Source organism: Carettochelys insculpta, chromosome 3, assembly GCF_033958435.1.
Source record: "Carettochelys insculpta isolate YL-2023 chromosome 3, ASM3395843v1, whole genome shotgun sequence".
Taxonomy (NCBI): Eukaryota; Metazoa; Chordata; order Testudines; family Carettochelyidae; genus Carettochelys; species Carettochelys insculpta.
Genome location: NC_134139.1, coordinates 13,804,607 through 13,819,429, shown reverse-complemented (window position 1 = coordinate 13,819,429; position 14,823 = coordinate 13,804,607). Strand labels below are relative to the sequence as shown.

Sequence of the window (14,823 nt, the reverse complement as noted above, 5' to 3'; positions counted from 1 at the left end):
TTTATTGATAGATTCACTTTTCATGGAGATCTGCAAATTAACCATTTTCCTAGAAACAATCTCTCTTCTTGGCCATCACATTCCATCTGCAGAAGACCTGCCTGTTAAAAACGCCCATTGCCTGAGTTATAACTACAATTTAATAAATACTTTACAAAAATATGCAAGTTTTTAAAAATCATAGAGAACAACTTCTTACCCCTTCCCCCCTCCCCCCAAAAAAAACCCCTTTAAAGAGGAGCTTTTACTGTGTAATTCTGTGCAGGGAGGATGGGCTGGAAGGAAAAAAGAATTAAGCAGGTGGCTTATAGCTCAGGGAATATGTTCAAAAGTTTATATTTGTTTCTCATTTAAAAAAAAAACCTGCACTGCTTTCTTCTAGTTACACGTAGCAGTTAGGTGATAACTGGGATTTGTTTGTTTTTGGTAAACATCCTGTTCCTTTTAACCACATTTTTCAGCCTTAGCGAATTTTGCCCTTCGAAGCCTGGATCCTGCCAAGACTTACTACATAGGTGCTTTAGTTGTATACCATGTGGCTGATTCTCCACAGGTGTGACTTGTCAGGACTCCATTCTCTTTCACTGAGCTATGACAATTCAGGCTGCCCCGGGTGCAGTCTCATTCAAATCACTGGCTTCTCACAGTCTGCAGTGTTGAGGACATTCATAAGTTGTTGCAGGATCAAGGCCTTCTGTTGGAGTCCTTTGCTGGAAGCCAAAGAACATGGCAGCAGCATCTCTGGGGAACCCTACCATATATACACAGCTAAAACCTGAGTGAATGGGAGCTTCCACTGAGAATGACTAACACTGACATAGGTGTATTGATCTCCAGCATCCCTACCTGTTCTCCCCTCCAGTAATTCATCCCCCTCCCCTGCCCCCGACCAAGCCTTCCTCTCCTTTTAGACATGCGATTAAATACTTGAATTAAGACAGCTCCAGAGAAAGTGTTATTTTAACAGCTGTGTTTATATTAAATAAGTTACATACAAAATCTTAAGACCATTCAGGCTCTTCAGCGCCCTTTTAAAGGGGGAAAAAAACCAAACCTGTCCATGTGGCAGAGCAGGTAAGCACATGCTTCAGTCCCATTGATTATATTGGGTTTAAGCATGTGGCTAAGTGGCCTGCTGAATCAGGGCCTCTGAACCTGTTTCCAACTTCACTTACCCTAGGTTATCCCTGCAGTTAGGGACCGATCAATCATGCATCCTTTAAAATCAACATGAGCTTTGGCATTGACTTTCGTGGGAGCAGGATCAGAGCTTCACTGACTTACACTGATGTAAAATCCAAATCAAGCCCTTTATTCAGCATGAATTTATTCACACTTTTTCCCTCCTCTGAGTGTTTCTTTCTTTTGAAACAAAATACATTTTAGTGCTATATAGTCTTCTATCAGTAAAGGTTTTATGCATGTTTGCATGCAGAGATGTGGGAGTATGTGTGAGATATATGCATATATAAATTACACATACAGAAAAATACACATGTATTATATACAAATATATACACTCCTACTAAAAATACTAACCAACCCCATTTCAAAAAATTATGCAGCAAATTCAGATTTGTGCGACTGTCTATGGCAATGATCCTCATAATCTTGTCTGGGAAGGAAAAATCCCTTCAGTATTCCCTTGCTTCCTGAAACTGCTTGTAATAGTCTTCATCTGAAGGGTTTTCTGTACATTTCTGACCATTGTTAGGGGGCCGTGCTTCATTGTATCGGCTCCAGTCACCTTTGCATATAATCCAAGGCAAAATGTCCACCTTGTAATGGAGCTCTGCGGAGAATTCTACACTGATCAGGTTTGGTGTGCCTGCCCCTTTCCCCCTTGTAATCAGCTGCATGTTGTCATCGTAGCAACAGTGCTGCGCTGCCAGAGTCGTACTCTCCAAAGAAAGCATAGACCGGATGCAGTACCGTGCAGTGGGCTTGTAGATCTCCAGCTTTTCCTTTGGACCACTTGCATCTTTCCAGCGAAAGTTCTTCCGCTTAATCCGATCGTAGATCTCAGCAGTACTGTAAGCCACTTCAGTTGGGTAGGAGCAAGGGCAACTGGGAAGATCGTTGACAACTTTGTGCATGTATTTCTTCAAAAACTCACTTTTGCAGCTCATCCATCTTTCACAGTTATCGGTATCTGGGTGGGGAGGGGAGAGAAAAAAGTTGAAAGTATATCTGTGCAGCATGCAAATGAAGCTACAGAGATGACAAAATGAAGATAATCAATTAGAGAAATGTGACAGCACAGCAGAAGGTTCTGTGTAACCAACAAAAGGCTACGGCGTATGCCCTGCTTGCAGTGAGGTAACATCTTATTACTGGGCATTCAAGAAAACAAGGACATGAATAATGCTACAGGAAAAGGCCATCCTATAGGCATGGACTCAGCGTTAATCGTTAGACATTCAAAGTGGCCCACAAGCTTTAAATGATCCTGGCAACAGCCCAGTGACACACAATAGATATCATATCCCAGTTTTGCAAGTGAGTGAACTTGAAGCATAGAGGTTAAACGACTTGCTCTAGATCAGGCGTGTCCAACCTGTGGCCCGCGGGCCACATGCAGCCCTGGACAGCTAGTAATGCGGCCCCACAAGATCGTAAACTTTTAACATTATTATGTGATTTATATACATTAACTATATTATATATTTTGTACGTGGTCCAAGACTATCTTCACTCAATGCAGCCCAGGCAAGCCAAAAGGTTGGACGCCCATGCTCTAGATGAAACAGGGAATTCAAACTGTGACTAGACTCCAACAGTCCAAGGTGCCAACCATCACCTCCAAATTCCAAGATCACCTGGCTTTCCAGTAATACCCCTGGGGCTTTTGAAATTAAGTGAGTCTGGTTTGTAACGACTGACAAGATTCCAAGGTAAGTACAACCTGGTATTTATGGAAAATACTTGGGTTAGGGTTTCATTTATTTTTCCCTTGCCACGTCCTCTGCCTCTCCAAAAGGATCTTTTGGGCAGCTGCAGACTGAACAGAGGTCTATCACAGCCAGTAGCAATTCCAGTTACATGATGGATCATCAGACAATGTCTGTAAATGACTGGAGAGAATCAGCTTCTCGTTCTGATTATTTTGGGGCTCAATTCACATCAAACGATAGGTCTGGTTCCACTTGTCGGAACTTCTTTCCACATCACTTATGTCATCATCTGTCAGTGGGTCTGACGGCATGAATAAGGTGAACAAAGTTTGGGCCTTCACCTATACTGCAAACACATTAATTCAATAATTTCATGTTCATTTTTCAATACATTTAAAAGTCATAATGCCTATTTGTCAACAAATACTATGATTTGGCATGTCCCATATCATTGTTGATCCAATTTTCTAGTATCCTACCTCTCTGTAAGTGACCAGTCTCTGAGGCTTCCGTGGTAGGTATAAACCATCACTGTACACATGGATAATTATGTGCATTCTCGTACATCAATGGAAGACAGTTACATACAGCAATCAGCTTGTGCCCTGCAGAACTGATTTGGCTGACCTATCTTGCCATCCATAGCTCCAAATTGCTTCTAAAAATTACTCCACTCCTATCAGCTACAGCTGAAACTCTTATAAAAATGATCATGAATGAACTATGGCTACAGCACCTTCCAACTGAGGGGATCAAAGCTTTTGCAAATTGTTAACGTTGAGCCTTATGGTACTACTGTGAGATAAGAAAGCAGCCTTGGTGTTTTACAAGGGGGGAAACTGGGGCACAGAGAGACACTTGATTTACTGACAGTCAGAACGTATCCTGTGACAAAACTAGAGACAGAATCAATATATTCTGAGGTACAGTTCTGTACCTTCACAATAACTGTAATTTGGATTATGACTCATATTTAAGACAGAGGCTCATGAACCCAAATACTGTATTGATTGTTAAAAAAAAAATCCTAAGAGTAGATCTCCTTTTGCATTAAAAGATCCTAGACTACCAGCTGCTTACCGAGTTCAAATAGCTTGGTGGCATTGAACTCTTCACTTCCTGCAAGCAAGCTCACCTCTGTAGCAGCCGTCCGGAAGGTATCTTCAATGCCTAAAGGTAAACAAACTAACAATAAAACAAAACAGCAGAAATGTAGCACTTGAAATCATTTTGTTAGTCTTTATTCGGTGATCAGCTTTTGTGGGCTTGCAGGAGCCAGGAACCAGGGGGCAACCTGGTTCCCATTTCCTTGCCACTTGCAGGACCCAGGACCTGGTCGCTGCAAGCAGCGGGGAGCTGAGAACCAGTCAGCAGCCTGGCTCCCAGCTCCCCTCCACTTGCAGAGAGGGGAAACTTAGCAGGGCAGAAGCCTTGGTCAGTTTCCTGGCTCCAGCTAGCGGAGGGGAGCCAGGAACCAGGGACAGCCTGGCTCTCGGCTCCCCTCCACTCTGGCGACTGGGAAACCTCTCCTGTCAGGGGCAGCAGCCTGACCTGCGGCTGCTGCCCTTGACAGGAGTGGTTGGGTTTTATTGGAGTACAGACTAACATGGCTACCTCTCTGTTACTAAACAATAACAATCAACAACAAAATGCAAGTTCTAATTGCATTGCCTCTGCTGAATTTAGCGCTGGAGGAAAATGTTAACACTATCATGAGAAAGAGGCTGAACTTGCAGATTCCCTGTAGATGACTGATATGCTTGCTGGACAGTCCTTTAAACAGCCAGGCAAAGAGTACCAAACTTTGGTGCCTAGATCTCATTAGGGCACCTAAAACTATATTTTAGGCACGTAACTAAATGGCCTGATTTTTTTCAAAGCTGTCCAGTTACCCTGAGGGATTCCAAGGGAAGCTGCTGGTGCACAGTGCCAACAAAGCCAGTTCATTTGGTTAGGCAGCCAAGTTTACGTACCCAGGTATCTTTCTCCTAGCATGTGTTAGAGATGGTTGACGACATCTGAACTTGTTGGGAAATTTCTTAGTGACAGCTGTAAAGCACAATGTGGAATATAAAACCTGTTGGAGATTGTGCTCCAGCTGGGCTGAAATGCTACAAAATGCTGAGCTGGCACTTTTTATTTCTTGCGGGAGCAGCTTCTGACATCCCAGTTCAGGGGGCTCCTTTCCCTCCCCTGCTGCAGAGTGTCCTGTGAGCCAGCTGGTACTGCTGCTAGGCCTGAATGGGGGTGCTTGGCCATAGGTCAGCTGGAGAGACCTTGGAAAGCTGCAGCCAAAAATGGGTGGGGAGGCATGGAGCCCAGAGCTGCCAGGAGCCCAGAGTGGAGCTGGAGCTGGGCAGCAGGACCACCTGGATAGGGAAGGGAGGAGCCTGGCACAGGCCGGGAGATGCAGGGACAGTTTAGGCTCTCTGGGGAAATCACTCCTTGCACACCCAGTCCTCCCTCAGCTCCCGCTATCTTTCTCAGAACTCTGCCTGCTACCTCTTAGCAACCCTTCACCCCCTTCCTGGGCCTCCCAGACCCTGCATTCTAGCACTGCTGTTTTAGACCTTCAAGGAAGCATTTCAGCATGTAAGTTTTATTCCATTGCATCATATATTTCAAAAGTAAGACCAGAAAACTCTCAGTATGAAAAACTGTGTGATTAATGTAGCCAGTTTCTCTTCCTCCCATATCCAGCAAACTTTACCATGGTCTTGGTATTGGTGCACAGTACAGTAAACCCTCGAGTTATGTTGGGGTTGCATTTCTGCAACTCCTGCGTAACTTGATTTTCATTCAAGTTGAGGGGAGCTGAGCACCAGGCTGCAGCATGGTTCCTGTCTCTCTGCTGCTTGCCGGACCTGGTTCAGTTTCACCTGGTCAGTTTCTTGGGTCCTGCAAGCAGCTGCCTGGCTCCCAGCTCCCTCAGCTTGCAGACAGGGGAAACTGAGCAGGGCAGTAGCCTTGGTCAGTTTCCTGGCTCCAGCCAGTGGAGAGGAGCCAGGAACCAGGGGCAGCCTGTTTCCCAGCTCTCCTCCACTCTGGGGACTGAGAAACCGCTCCTGTCAGGGGCAGCAGCCTAACTTGCGGCTGGTGTCCTTCACAGAACCTGTCCTGTCAAGGGTGGCAAAAAGTCAGGCTATTGCCCCTGACAGGAGTGGTTTCCCACTCCTGACAGGGGTAGCAGCTGAGTTAACCCTAGACATGTGCAACTTGATTGCATGTATCTCGTGGGTTTACTGTAATGCCAACCACTGCCTTGCAGAGCTTCAAAATATCCTCAGGCTTTTTTACAATAATTTACTCCACGGGCTTTGCCTTAAGTGTAGCAGTAGCTGCAGAATAATTGATAGCCAAGAATCCTTACAAGGACACAGTTCACTTAGAAATTCTGCTGGCAGTATAAACAGTAGAGGCAGAGTTTTGCTCTGGCCATTTTCAAAATACCAGCAGAGATTCCATGATTGTATTATTTTTTCCTCGCTGATCCTCAGGCATCTGTTATGTGACCAAACTTTTGAAAGAATTGTCAGTCTTGCCATTGCTTGATGTTAGATGGTCATAAATATCCGAGACTCCAACTGGAAGTTGCTGATCTCTGGATTTAATCCACTGTTATTCATGTTTGAGAGGGTAGAGGAATGTTTAACAATCTGATTACTTCTGTATGAGAGATTCAGTGCTTTTCCTGCCATGGCTAGCAAATAGCAAGGAACAGCCTGAGACGAATGGGTGTGGAGGTCTGACAGAATAAACTTCTACATGTTACCTGTAGAGTGACTTGAAAAATCTCTAGTGGTACTGCCATTGGTATAGGCCCACTGCAACATCTGACTGCACATTTAGGGTTTTACAGCTATTTCAGATCTTTCACTTCCTTCACCTTCCAAACTAGGAAACGAAGGTTTTGCCTACATCTCTGAAGCGCAGCCACAGCAACGCTGCTCTGACAGTGCTTTAATGCAACAGTGTGGTCACACCAGTGTTCCCCGTAAGCTGAGCACGTGGGTGGCTGCCCAGCAGAGAGTAAGGTGCTGCCCAGTTGATTAGTAGTGTGCCCACAGCTACCCATAGTGAGCAGAATGTGTTTCAACTGGTGGCGCATCTGTGCACATACCTTGGTGCACAGAACAAAATTTATTCCACCCATGGATGAAAAAACTGAAACACTCGTCACGGCACCAGGACTGGGAGAGAGCTCTCCCAGTGCTGTAGGGAAACCACCTCCATGAGGGCAGGAGTTAACAGCCCTGGAAGCCTGTTTTTGCGGGTGCCTTACAGTGCTGTGAGTTGCTGCACTTGGGGACGGTGTTTTTTTCACATCCCTGAGCAAGACAGTTACAGTGCTGCAAAGGGGCGGTGTTGACAAGCCCTGCATGTGGCTAAATGTAGGTGAAATGCACAATGTAGTGTGGATGCACCTTGCTGCTCTTTGTGGTGTGACTATACCGCTCCAATGCATCAATCTCCATGCTGCATCACTGTATGACAGCACTTCTAACCATCCACACAGAAAAAAACGTTTACATTAAAAGCAGCCTGGAATCTGGCATGCCAGTAGCTTGGGGTTCCAATTTTGGTGTTATGAAAACCATTACAGTGGCACCCCAAGATGCGGGTGTATGCAGAAGCAGAGGGTCCTCTCCAAATGTATCAAGGTGAACCCACATCCTTTATCCATCCTGTTGTACACAGGCCTAGCAGGGCTGAACCTGCTGCTGCCTTCGCAAATCTTCCAATCTGTAGGCGGAGTGGACTGTGTGTGAGGCAGAGAGAGAGGTGGTATTTTAGATTTGCTGGTTTCATAGAACACTAGAACCGGAAGGTACCTCAAGAGGTCACCAAGTCCATTCTCCTGGCATGGCAGGACCAAGCACTGGCTAGATCATCCCCGGTAGATTTCTATCTAACCTGCTCTTAAATATCTCCAGTGATGGAGATTCCACAACCTCCCTAGGCAATTTATTCCAGTGTTTAACCACCCTGATAGTTAGGAAGATTTTCCTAATGTTCAACCTAAACCTCTCTTGCTGCAGTTTAAGCCCATTGCTCCTTGTCCTATCAGCAGAAATACCAAGGAGAACAATTTTTCTCCCTCCTCCATGTAACCCTCTTTTAGGTACTTGAAAACCACTATCATGTCTCCTCTAAGTCTTTTCTTTTCTAAACAAGCCCAGCTCTTTCAGTCTTCCCTCATAGCTCATGTTCTCTAAACCTTTAATCATTCTTGTTGCTCTTCTCTGGACCTTCTCCAATTTCTCCTCATCTTTCTTGAAAGGTGGTGCCCAGAACTGGACATAATACTCCAGTTGAGAACAGTGGAAGAATGACTTCTCCTGCTTGGCTCTTAACACTCCTGCTAATGCATACCAGAATCATGTTAGCTTTTTTGCAAAAGCATTGCACTGTTGACTCACATTTAGCTTGTGGTCCACTATGACTCCTAAATCCCCCTCCGCAGTACTCCTTCCTGTTTGTAGTTCGTATTAACAGAGAGGAGCTATTTAATGACTATTAAAACAAAAAATGAAAAATCCCCAGAGTCAAACTATACCAACTTTTTAGACTAGCTAGTGTAGAAGGCCATGTTTCAGATCTTGTCTAAAGCTGCTTGGCAGACAGTTAGCATGATACCGTAAAAGGCATATTCGGAGTCATTACTCCTGACATTATGTTAAGTGTATATATTTAATGGACTGCAATGTGTGTATTTATTTTAAAATAATTGTAATGTTGCTGTTTTTACAATTGTAAAATTGAAAAACCTAATGCATAGTAGGTGAAATAAGTGTACATTTCTTTGGGCAAAGAATACTGTGAAATTCAGGTAGGCAAGAAGTAATTGCAGTGCAAAAAAAAAAAGTTTGCCTTTAAGTCAAAACTTTCTGCAGCAAATTTACCCCACAGAGCAAAAACATTGGATTGAATAACAAATATTTTGTTAATTTAAAACAAACAAACAAACAAACAAAAACCCAGACGTCCCTAAAATGGAGAAGACAGACATGCTACATTAAAATACCATGTCTGGCTTTTATACTTCAGACTAGTTCTATTTTTTTAATGCTGCCACATATGAAATATAATGACCTTCAGAAGTGGGACATGATTTTCTAATAGAACTGTTCCCCAGACAGTGCACAAATGTGTTGTTAGCCTTTCACCACGTATAGTGAAATCCTTTAAAACCAGTGCTCTGTCCTCTGGTAAAATGACCTTTTTACTAACAATTCACCTTCTCTCTTTAAAAACAACCATTTGTTAATCAAACCTGGGCAGCTTGGCCTATCACATGTCCTTGACTCAGTGGCTGTGCAGGCATATCCACAGGACCTGGTTCGCTTCTGATTGCCATTCCCGCAGGTTACGCTACAAATGGACCATGGGCTCCAGTCTCCTTCTCCATCAATATAATCTGTACAGGAACAAAGATGAGGAAGGAAATGAAAAACAAAAGCCCTACTACCAAAAACTACTGTCTAGATGGTGGTTTTTATTAAGTAGGCAAAGCAAGAATGGAATCCAGATGGCTCTACCTGAAATCTGGGCTAAGTGCCAGGTTTAACCCGGCTGTTTAAATGGTTTTCACACTTGACTCTCCTCAGGGATGTGCCTGCAACGTTATTTGAAAAAAATATTTCCTTTCTCTTTTGACCTTGTGGCAGCCGAGAATCTTCAGCTGTAAAGCTGGGTCATGAACCAACAGAAAAACTGTTCAAACTTTATTTTTCCATCAGTAGGAATACGCATTCTGATCACAAACTGATCAGATATGTAATAAAAACATTTACTTTAACCTCCTCCCTCGCACCCCTCCCCCATAAACCCCTCCAAATACATCTGTAGCACAAAAACAAATTAAAACTTCACTGGATTTTAGGACAGAAGGAAGGTTGGATTCTGTTTGGGTAGCTGACTGAATGTAGAAATATTTCAGGTTTACTCTTTTATCTCCCCACATATCAAAGCAAGGGAGCTAATCTGTTATAGAAGGAGTCACGGATATAGCAAATTACATGCTCTTTTCAAATCCACATCATAAAATATTTTATAGCACCCACTAAAGCCCTAGCTGTCACTGGGAGCTTGATCCTGGAATATTAAAAGCCCTCTGGATCAGGCACCAGCATTTTGTTTTATAATGACTGGAGCATCCAGGCACTCCACAATTCAAATGACACGAGCACGTGGTATGAACTGAAATAAAATTGTGTATCATCTCTATAACGGAACGAGAGTATGAGTGGAAAAATACTGAAACAGCCAGGTGAACCTGAAACTGGCAGGTGTGGCTGACCACACAATAAAATGGACAATTGATAGCAGTAAACAACACCAGATAAGGCAGATGGGTCCAGTCCTGCCAGGTGCCTATGTGACTTGAGGAACAAGTGCAGGACCAATGATGAGAGAATTTGGAATGAGAAATTTGTGTATGTGACCAGCCAGAGATAAAAGGCCAAAGGCACTGGGGCTACTGTGGAGACGAACCAGCAACCGTCACCCGAGGCAGCGTGTGCACTTCCAGAGCTCCAGCCTCCAAACTTCACCCACGCCTTGGGCTGGCCATCCAAGGGCGAGTGAGTATGATGCATGAATGAGCACAGGAAAATTCTGCTGGTCTGTTGAGAAGTAAACTGATTTTCTGGAGGGACACTTGTGTAGCGTAGCTCCTCTCTCTAAGGTCCTGGTAAGAGAGCTTAATCAACCCTCAATTCCACAAAGGCAGTTGAACACATATGACGGGGCCCAAATGGAGGGAAATATTCCACTAACTGGTCTGGGAAGCCCAGTACTGCCTAGTCCTCCTTCACTCCTGAAATCATCCATGCCATGTCAAAAACAACAAGAAGTCCTGTGGCACCTTATAGACTAACAGATATTTTGGAGCACAAGTTTTCATGGGCAAAGACCCGCTTTGTCAGATGCATGAATGGGGAGGTTTCAGACGAGTATTTAAAGAGGGGGTCTCAGAAAAGGGGAGGGCCAGAGCTGACAAAGTCCGTTTAGTCAAGGTGGAAATGGCCCATTATCAGCAGTTAATGTGGGGTTGTAAACATCAAGACAGGAGAAATCAAGTCAGTTCAGCCAGGGGGAAGTGGCCCATTGTCAGTTGCTAATGTGGGCATGTGAACCTCAAGAGTGGAGACACTGCTTTTGTAATGGGCCAACCACTCCCAGTCTGTTAGTCTACAAGGTGACACAAGACTTCTTGTTGCTTTTGAAGATACAGACTAACTTAGCTACCTCTCTGATACATGCCACTTCAGTGTAACCTCTTTGCTAAAAGATCAACTAGGCTCATGTCTCTCAGTGAAGAAAGGACAGGGCTAGTGCACCGGGTTTTTTATTGGGGTTAGATGTGTATTTGATAACATGGTGTATTTTATTGCTAGTGTGGTGAGAAAATGTGGATAATAATCCCTGTTAAAGTTGAGGGGTTTTAGCCTAGAGAATCTGTACTGGCAATAATGAGAAGTCCCATGGTACCTCATAGATGAACAGATTTTTTGGAGCATAAACTTTTGTGGGCAAAGTCCCACTTCATAAGATGCACGTCGAAAGCTTATGCTCCAAAAATCTGTTAGTCTATAAGGTGCCACAGGACTTCTCATTGTTTTTACAGTTACAGACTAACCTGGCTACCCCTCTGATAATTGCACTGGGAATAAACATTTTTTTAACACTGACAACCTTACATGTGGCAGAGCACAGTACATCTTTGTGTAGTACTAAAATTCATCCACCAATTCAGGTGCAAGAAGGACTTTATGATTGAATACTAGTGTTCATATTTAAATATAGAATTCCGCAAGAAAGCGCTCAAAATTAAGGCTCTAGAGTCAAACCTAAACAAGGGAAACTGAGTCTGAAACAGTAAGTTACAGCTGCTCTGGGTAGATGACAGAATAAAATCACTGCTTTGAAACCCTGCTCTGCCTAAAACCTTAAGTATATATTGATTTACAGCTTTCTCTTTAGAAGCTCTGAGTTATTTGCAACTCCTGTGGTATGTGTGCTAAATCACCTCTCCGAAGTCATCCCGTAATGTGCAGCTGCAGACCAATGGGATGGTAAGTAAATAATTTCTCCTTTCTATTTTCTGCTTTCAGCAACTGTTTCATACAAGCTGAAAACAGTTGTTTTTCCCATAATACAAGTGGAACAGAATAACACACACAAAATATCCCTGCAATTCGTGCCACTCCCTACATGTGAGTCAACATAATTTGCCTTACTTAAATCTCAACTAAACATGACCACATTGTCATTCTCACTCATCCATTCTCCAGTTATATTTAGATTCCAAATCACTCACATTGGTCTACATTTTCACTTATCCATACACTAAAAATAAACAAACCTGGTTTCCTTTGTTTAAAAAAAGGACTCAGGACTAAAAAAGGTCTGGTAGCATAACTGGTATAATTTTCAAGATTATAGATTTACAAGTAGAATGGGCCTACCACAGCCTAGGATGTGCATCTACACAGATTTGTACTGAAAAGCTGATGAACAAAAGCCACATGTTGGAAAACTTCTGTTTTGCTTGGCCCACTTTCAGCGATGCCTTTTCATTCTAATTTCCCCCAAACCAGTTCTACAACCCCAAGGTGCCCATAAAGGCCTGGAATGCACACTCACCATAGTCTGGCTGCTCCTTGGATTCAAAAGTCCGGTGGCTGGGTGCTTGCCTGTCCCACCCACCAAGAGGGTTCAGGAAATTGCTATCTTCGGTGGTGCTGTCATGCTTGTAGTCCTGGTCACCACTACTCATGCGAGTCAAAGTGGATGACCTCTGCCACCAGTTTCTCCAGTCAGGGGATGGGACTGGCCAGCTAGGCTTGCTGCTCTCTTTGTGTAGATCCTTCTCTGGTTCTGTATCAGGGCCATCAACCACTTCTATGGTAACCTAGAGAAGTCAAGGGATGCCAGGCCAGTGAGGATGCAAAATCCAGTACTAGATCACATCCCCAGAGAGCCTACATGCTTCAGTGGGGAATCCTGTGTACAGCAGAGACAAAGGACTAATGTCACCTAGTAGAGGGGGCTTGGCATACCTTAGGGCTAGCCTGCTACATGCTGATAACGTGAGTGCAGAGATATGCGGAAACATAGTGATTTCTTCTGTCACCTCTGCCCAGTCAAATCTTGGAGCAAAGGCGAAAAACAAGCAAACAAAAAAGCCCTGAACAAAATAACCCAACCTGCACCTTTACAATGAAGCTTTCTGTCTTTGGGGAAAAATCATTTACAAGTTTATGAGGAGGAAAAAGAAAGCAACACTCACTTTAATTTCACTCGGTAGGAAAGTGAAGCAAATGTGAAGTGCCCTAGATTAGAATGATGAGAACTCCTGGGGCACCTTATAGACTAACAGGTTTGTTTGGAGCATAAGCTTTCATAGGCAAAGACCCACTTCTTTGCCAACAAAAGCTCATGCTCCAAAAAAGGGCTACAAGACTTGTTGCTTTTGCAGATACAGACTAACAGATACTAGGTCAGAACAGAAGCCTTTGGTGCTGGCTTGACATTAGGGATGTAAACTCCCATTTAATTGGTTAACCAGTTAAATGCTAAGATTAACCAGTAAACTGATTACATGGGTTAAGGGGGGGAACGGCTGGGGAGGTGGCTCCAGTCCAGCTGGGCTAGAAAGCTCTGGCTTGTGGGAATGCCAGGAACAGGGACTGCTCTGACCTGGCCAGTGTCCCTGCCCCACCACATGCCTGTGGCTGCCACAGACAATGACTGCGGGCGGAAGTCTGCTCTTTTCCTTATTGGTTAACCTTTAACGTCCTTATTTGACATAGGTGTGAATAACTATACAAGACGCAAGGTAGCCAGAATCAGCTGCGTTCTCTTTGCTTGTTGAATACCTGCTCAAGTGAATTGGTGGATGGCTGGTAAAAGAATTTGCACCCTAGATTATCTTGTAGGGCAGTAGAATACTGTAATATCTAGGACTGGGCCCAGATTTGCTGTATTTTTTTTTTTAACCCTGAGATATTTTCAGTATCCAAAGTTACCATGGGAATTTTAATAAATGACTCACTCAACATTCTGTCAACAAAATATAATAAATAATATACATTTTATATCACCATTCACTAGAGAAGCTTTAAGCATTTTTTGGCCAATTGTCTCAGGAGTGCTCTGAAGCTGAAATGATTGTACAGGTTGAACCTCTCAAATCTGGCATGCTCGGACCCACTTAACACCCAGGGTCTGGTATGGTTTTAGTTATCTTATTGTGGGTGTGGCCAAGTTTCCTGGGACTCCGTAGTTTTGTTCACAGCCTCCAATCCTGGTTCTCAGTGTTCTGTGCTGTTATTTAGCTATAGATGTTTTGGAAGACACCAGCAAGCAGTGGAAATGCTGGTAGTACTGCTAAGCATAAGCAAGTTTTTATGCTTTACCTACTGATTTCCTTTCATCTGTAACCCCAGAGGCACTGAGACTACTGACGAGGGACAGTAGAGTCTCTGCTCTACAGCCTTAGCTGAGGGGCAGCTGGCTTTGCGCTCATGAGGTTCAGTCCCTCCTGCCACTGGCTGTGGACCATCAGCCTTACACATCAATACAATAACAAAGTGTTAGTGTTGTTATAGTTTTATGAAGAAGCTGATGAGGTTTGTCCAGGTGTTGGGTTATATAGGGCAGGGCAAGCAAACGTTTTACGTCGGTCGCCACTTTTCAGCCCTATAATTAGCCAGGGTCCCCCACAACCTGTGGGGGAGACCACAGGAAGGGATGTACGGGAGTGCTCAGGAAGGGGGTGTGATGCTTGGAAAGGCAATGGGGTGCTCGGGAAGGGGGTGCTGGGAGACTCTAGGGGGTGCCCTGAATGGAGTGCTGGGAGACTCTAGGGGGTGCTCTGAAAGGGGTGGGGGGGCTCAGGAAGAGGACCCCAGGAGGGTACTGT

At 44.1% G+C, this 14,823-nt stretch overlaps 1 protein-coding gene across 1 annotated transcript in view; it reads right to left on the bottom strand.

Moving 5' to 3' along the window:
• Positions 1 to 912: 912 nt before the first annotated feature.
• ISM1 (isthmin 1) overlaps positions 913 to 14,823 on the bottom strand; it is a 64,655-nt gene continuing 50,744 nt past the window's right edge. Inside the window, exons 3-6 of the mRNA XM_074989362.1 lie at positions 12,543 to 12,810; positions 9,169 to 9,312; positions 3,975 to 4,064; positions 913 to 2,152 (exon numbers count right to left, since the gene is read on the bottom strand). Of these exons, the coding sequence (XP_074845463.1) occupies positions 1,635 to 2,152; positions 3,975 to 4,064; positions 9,169 to 9,312; positions 12,543 to 12,810 (1,020 nt within the window). The 3' untranslated portion in view covers positions 913 to 1,634. The remainder of the gene's footprint in view (positions 2,153 to 3,974; positions 4,065 to 9,168; positions 9,313 to 12,542; positions 12,811 to 14,823) is intronic.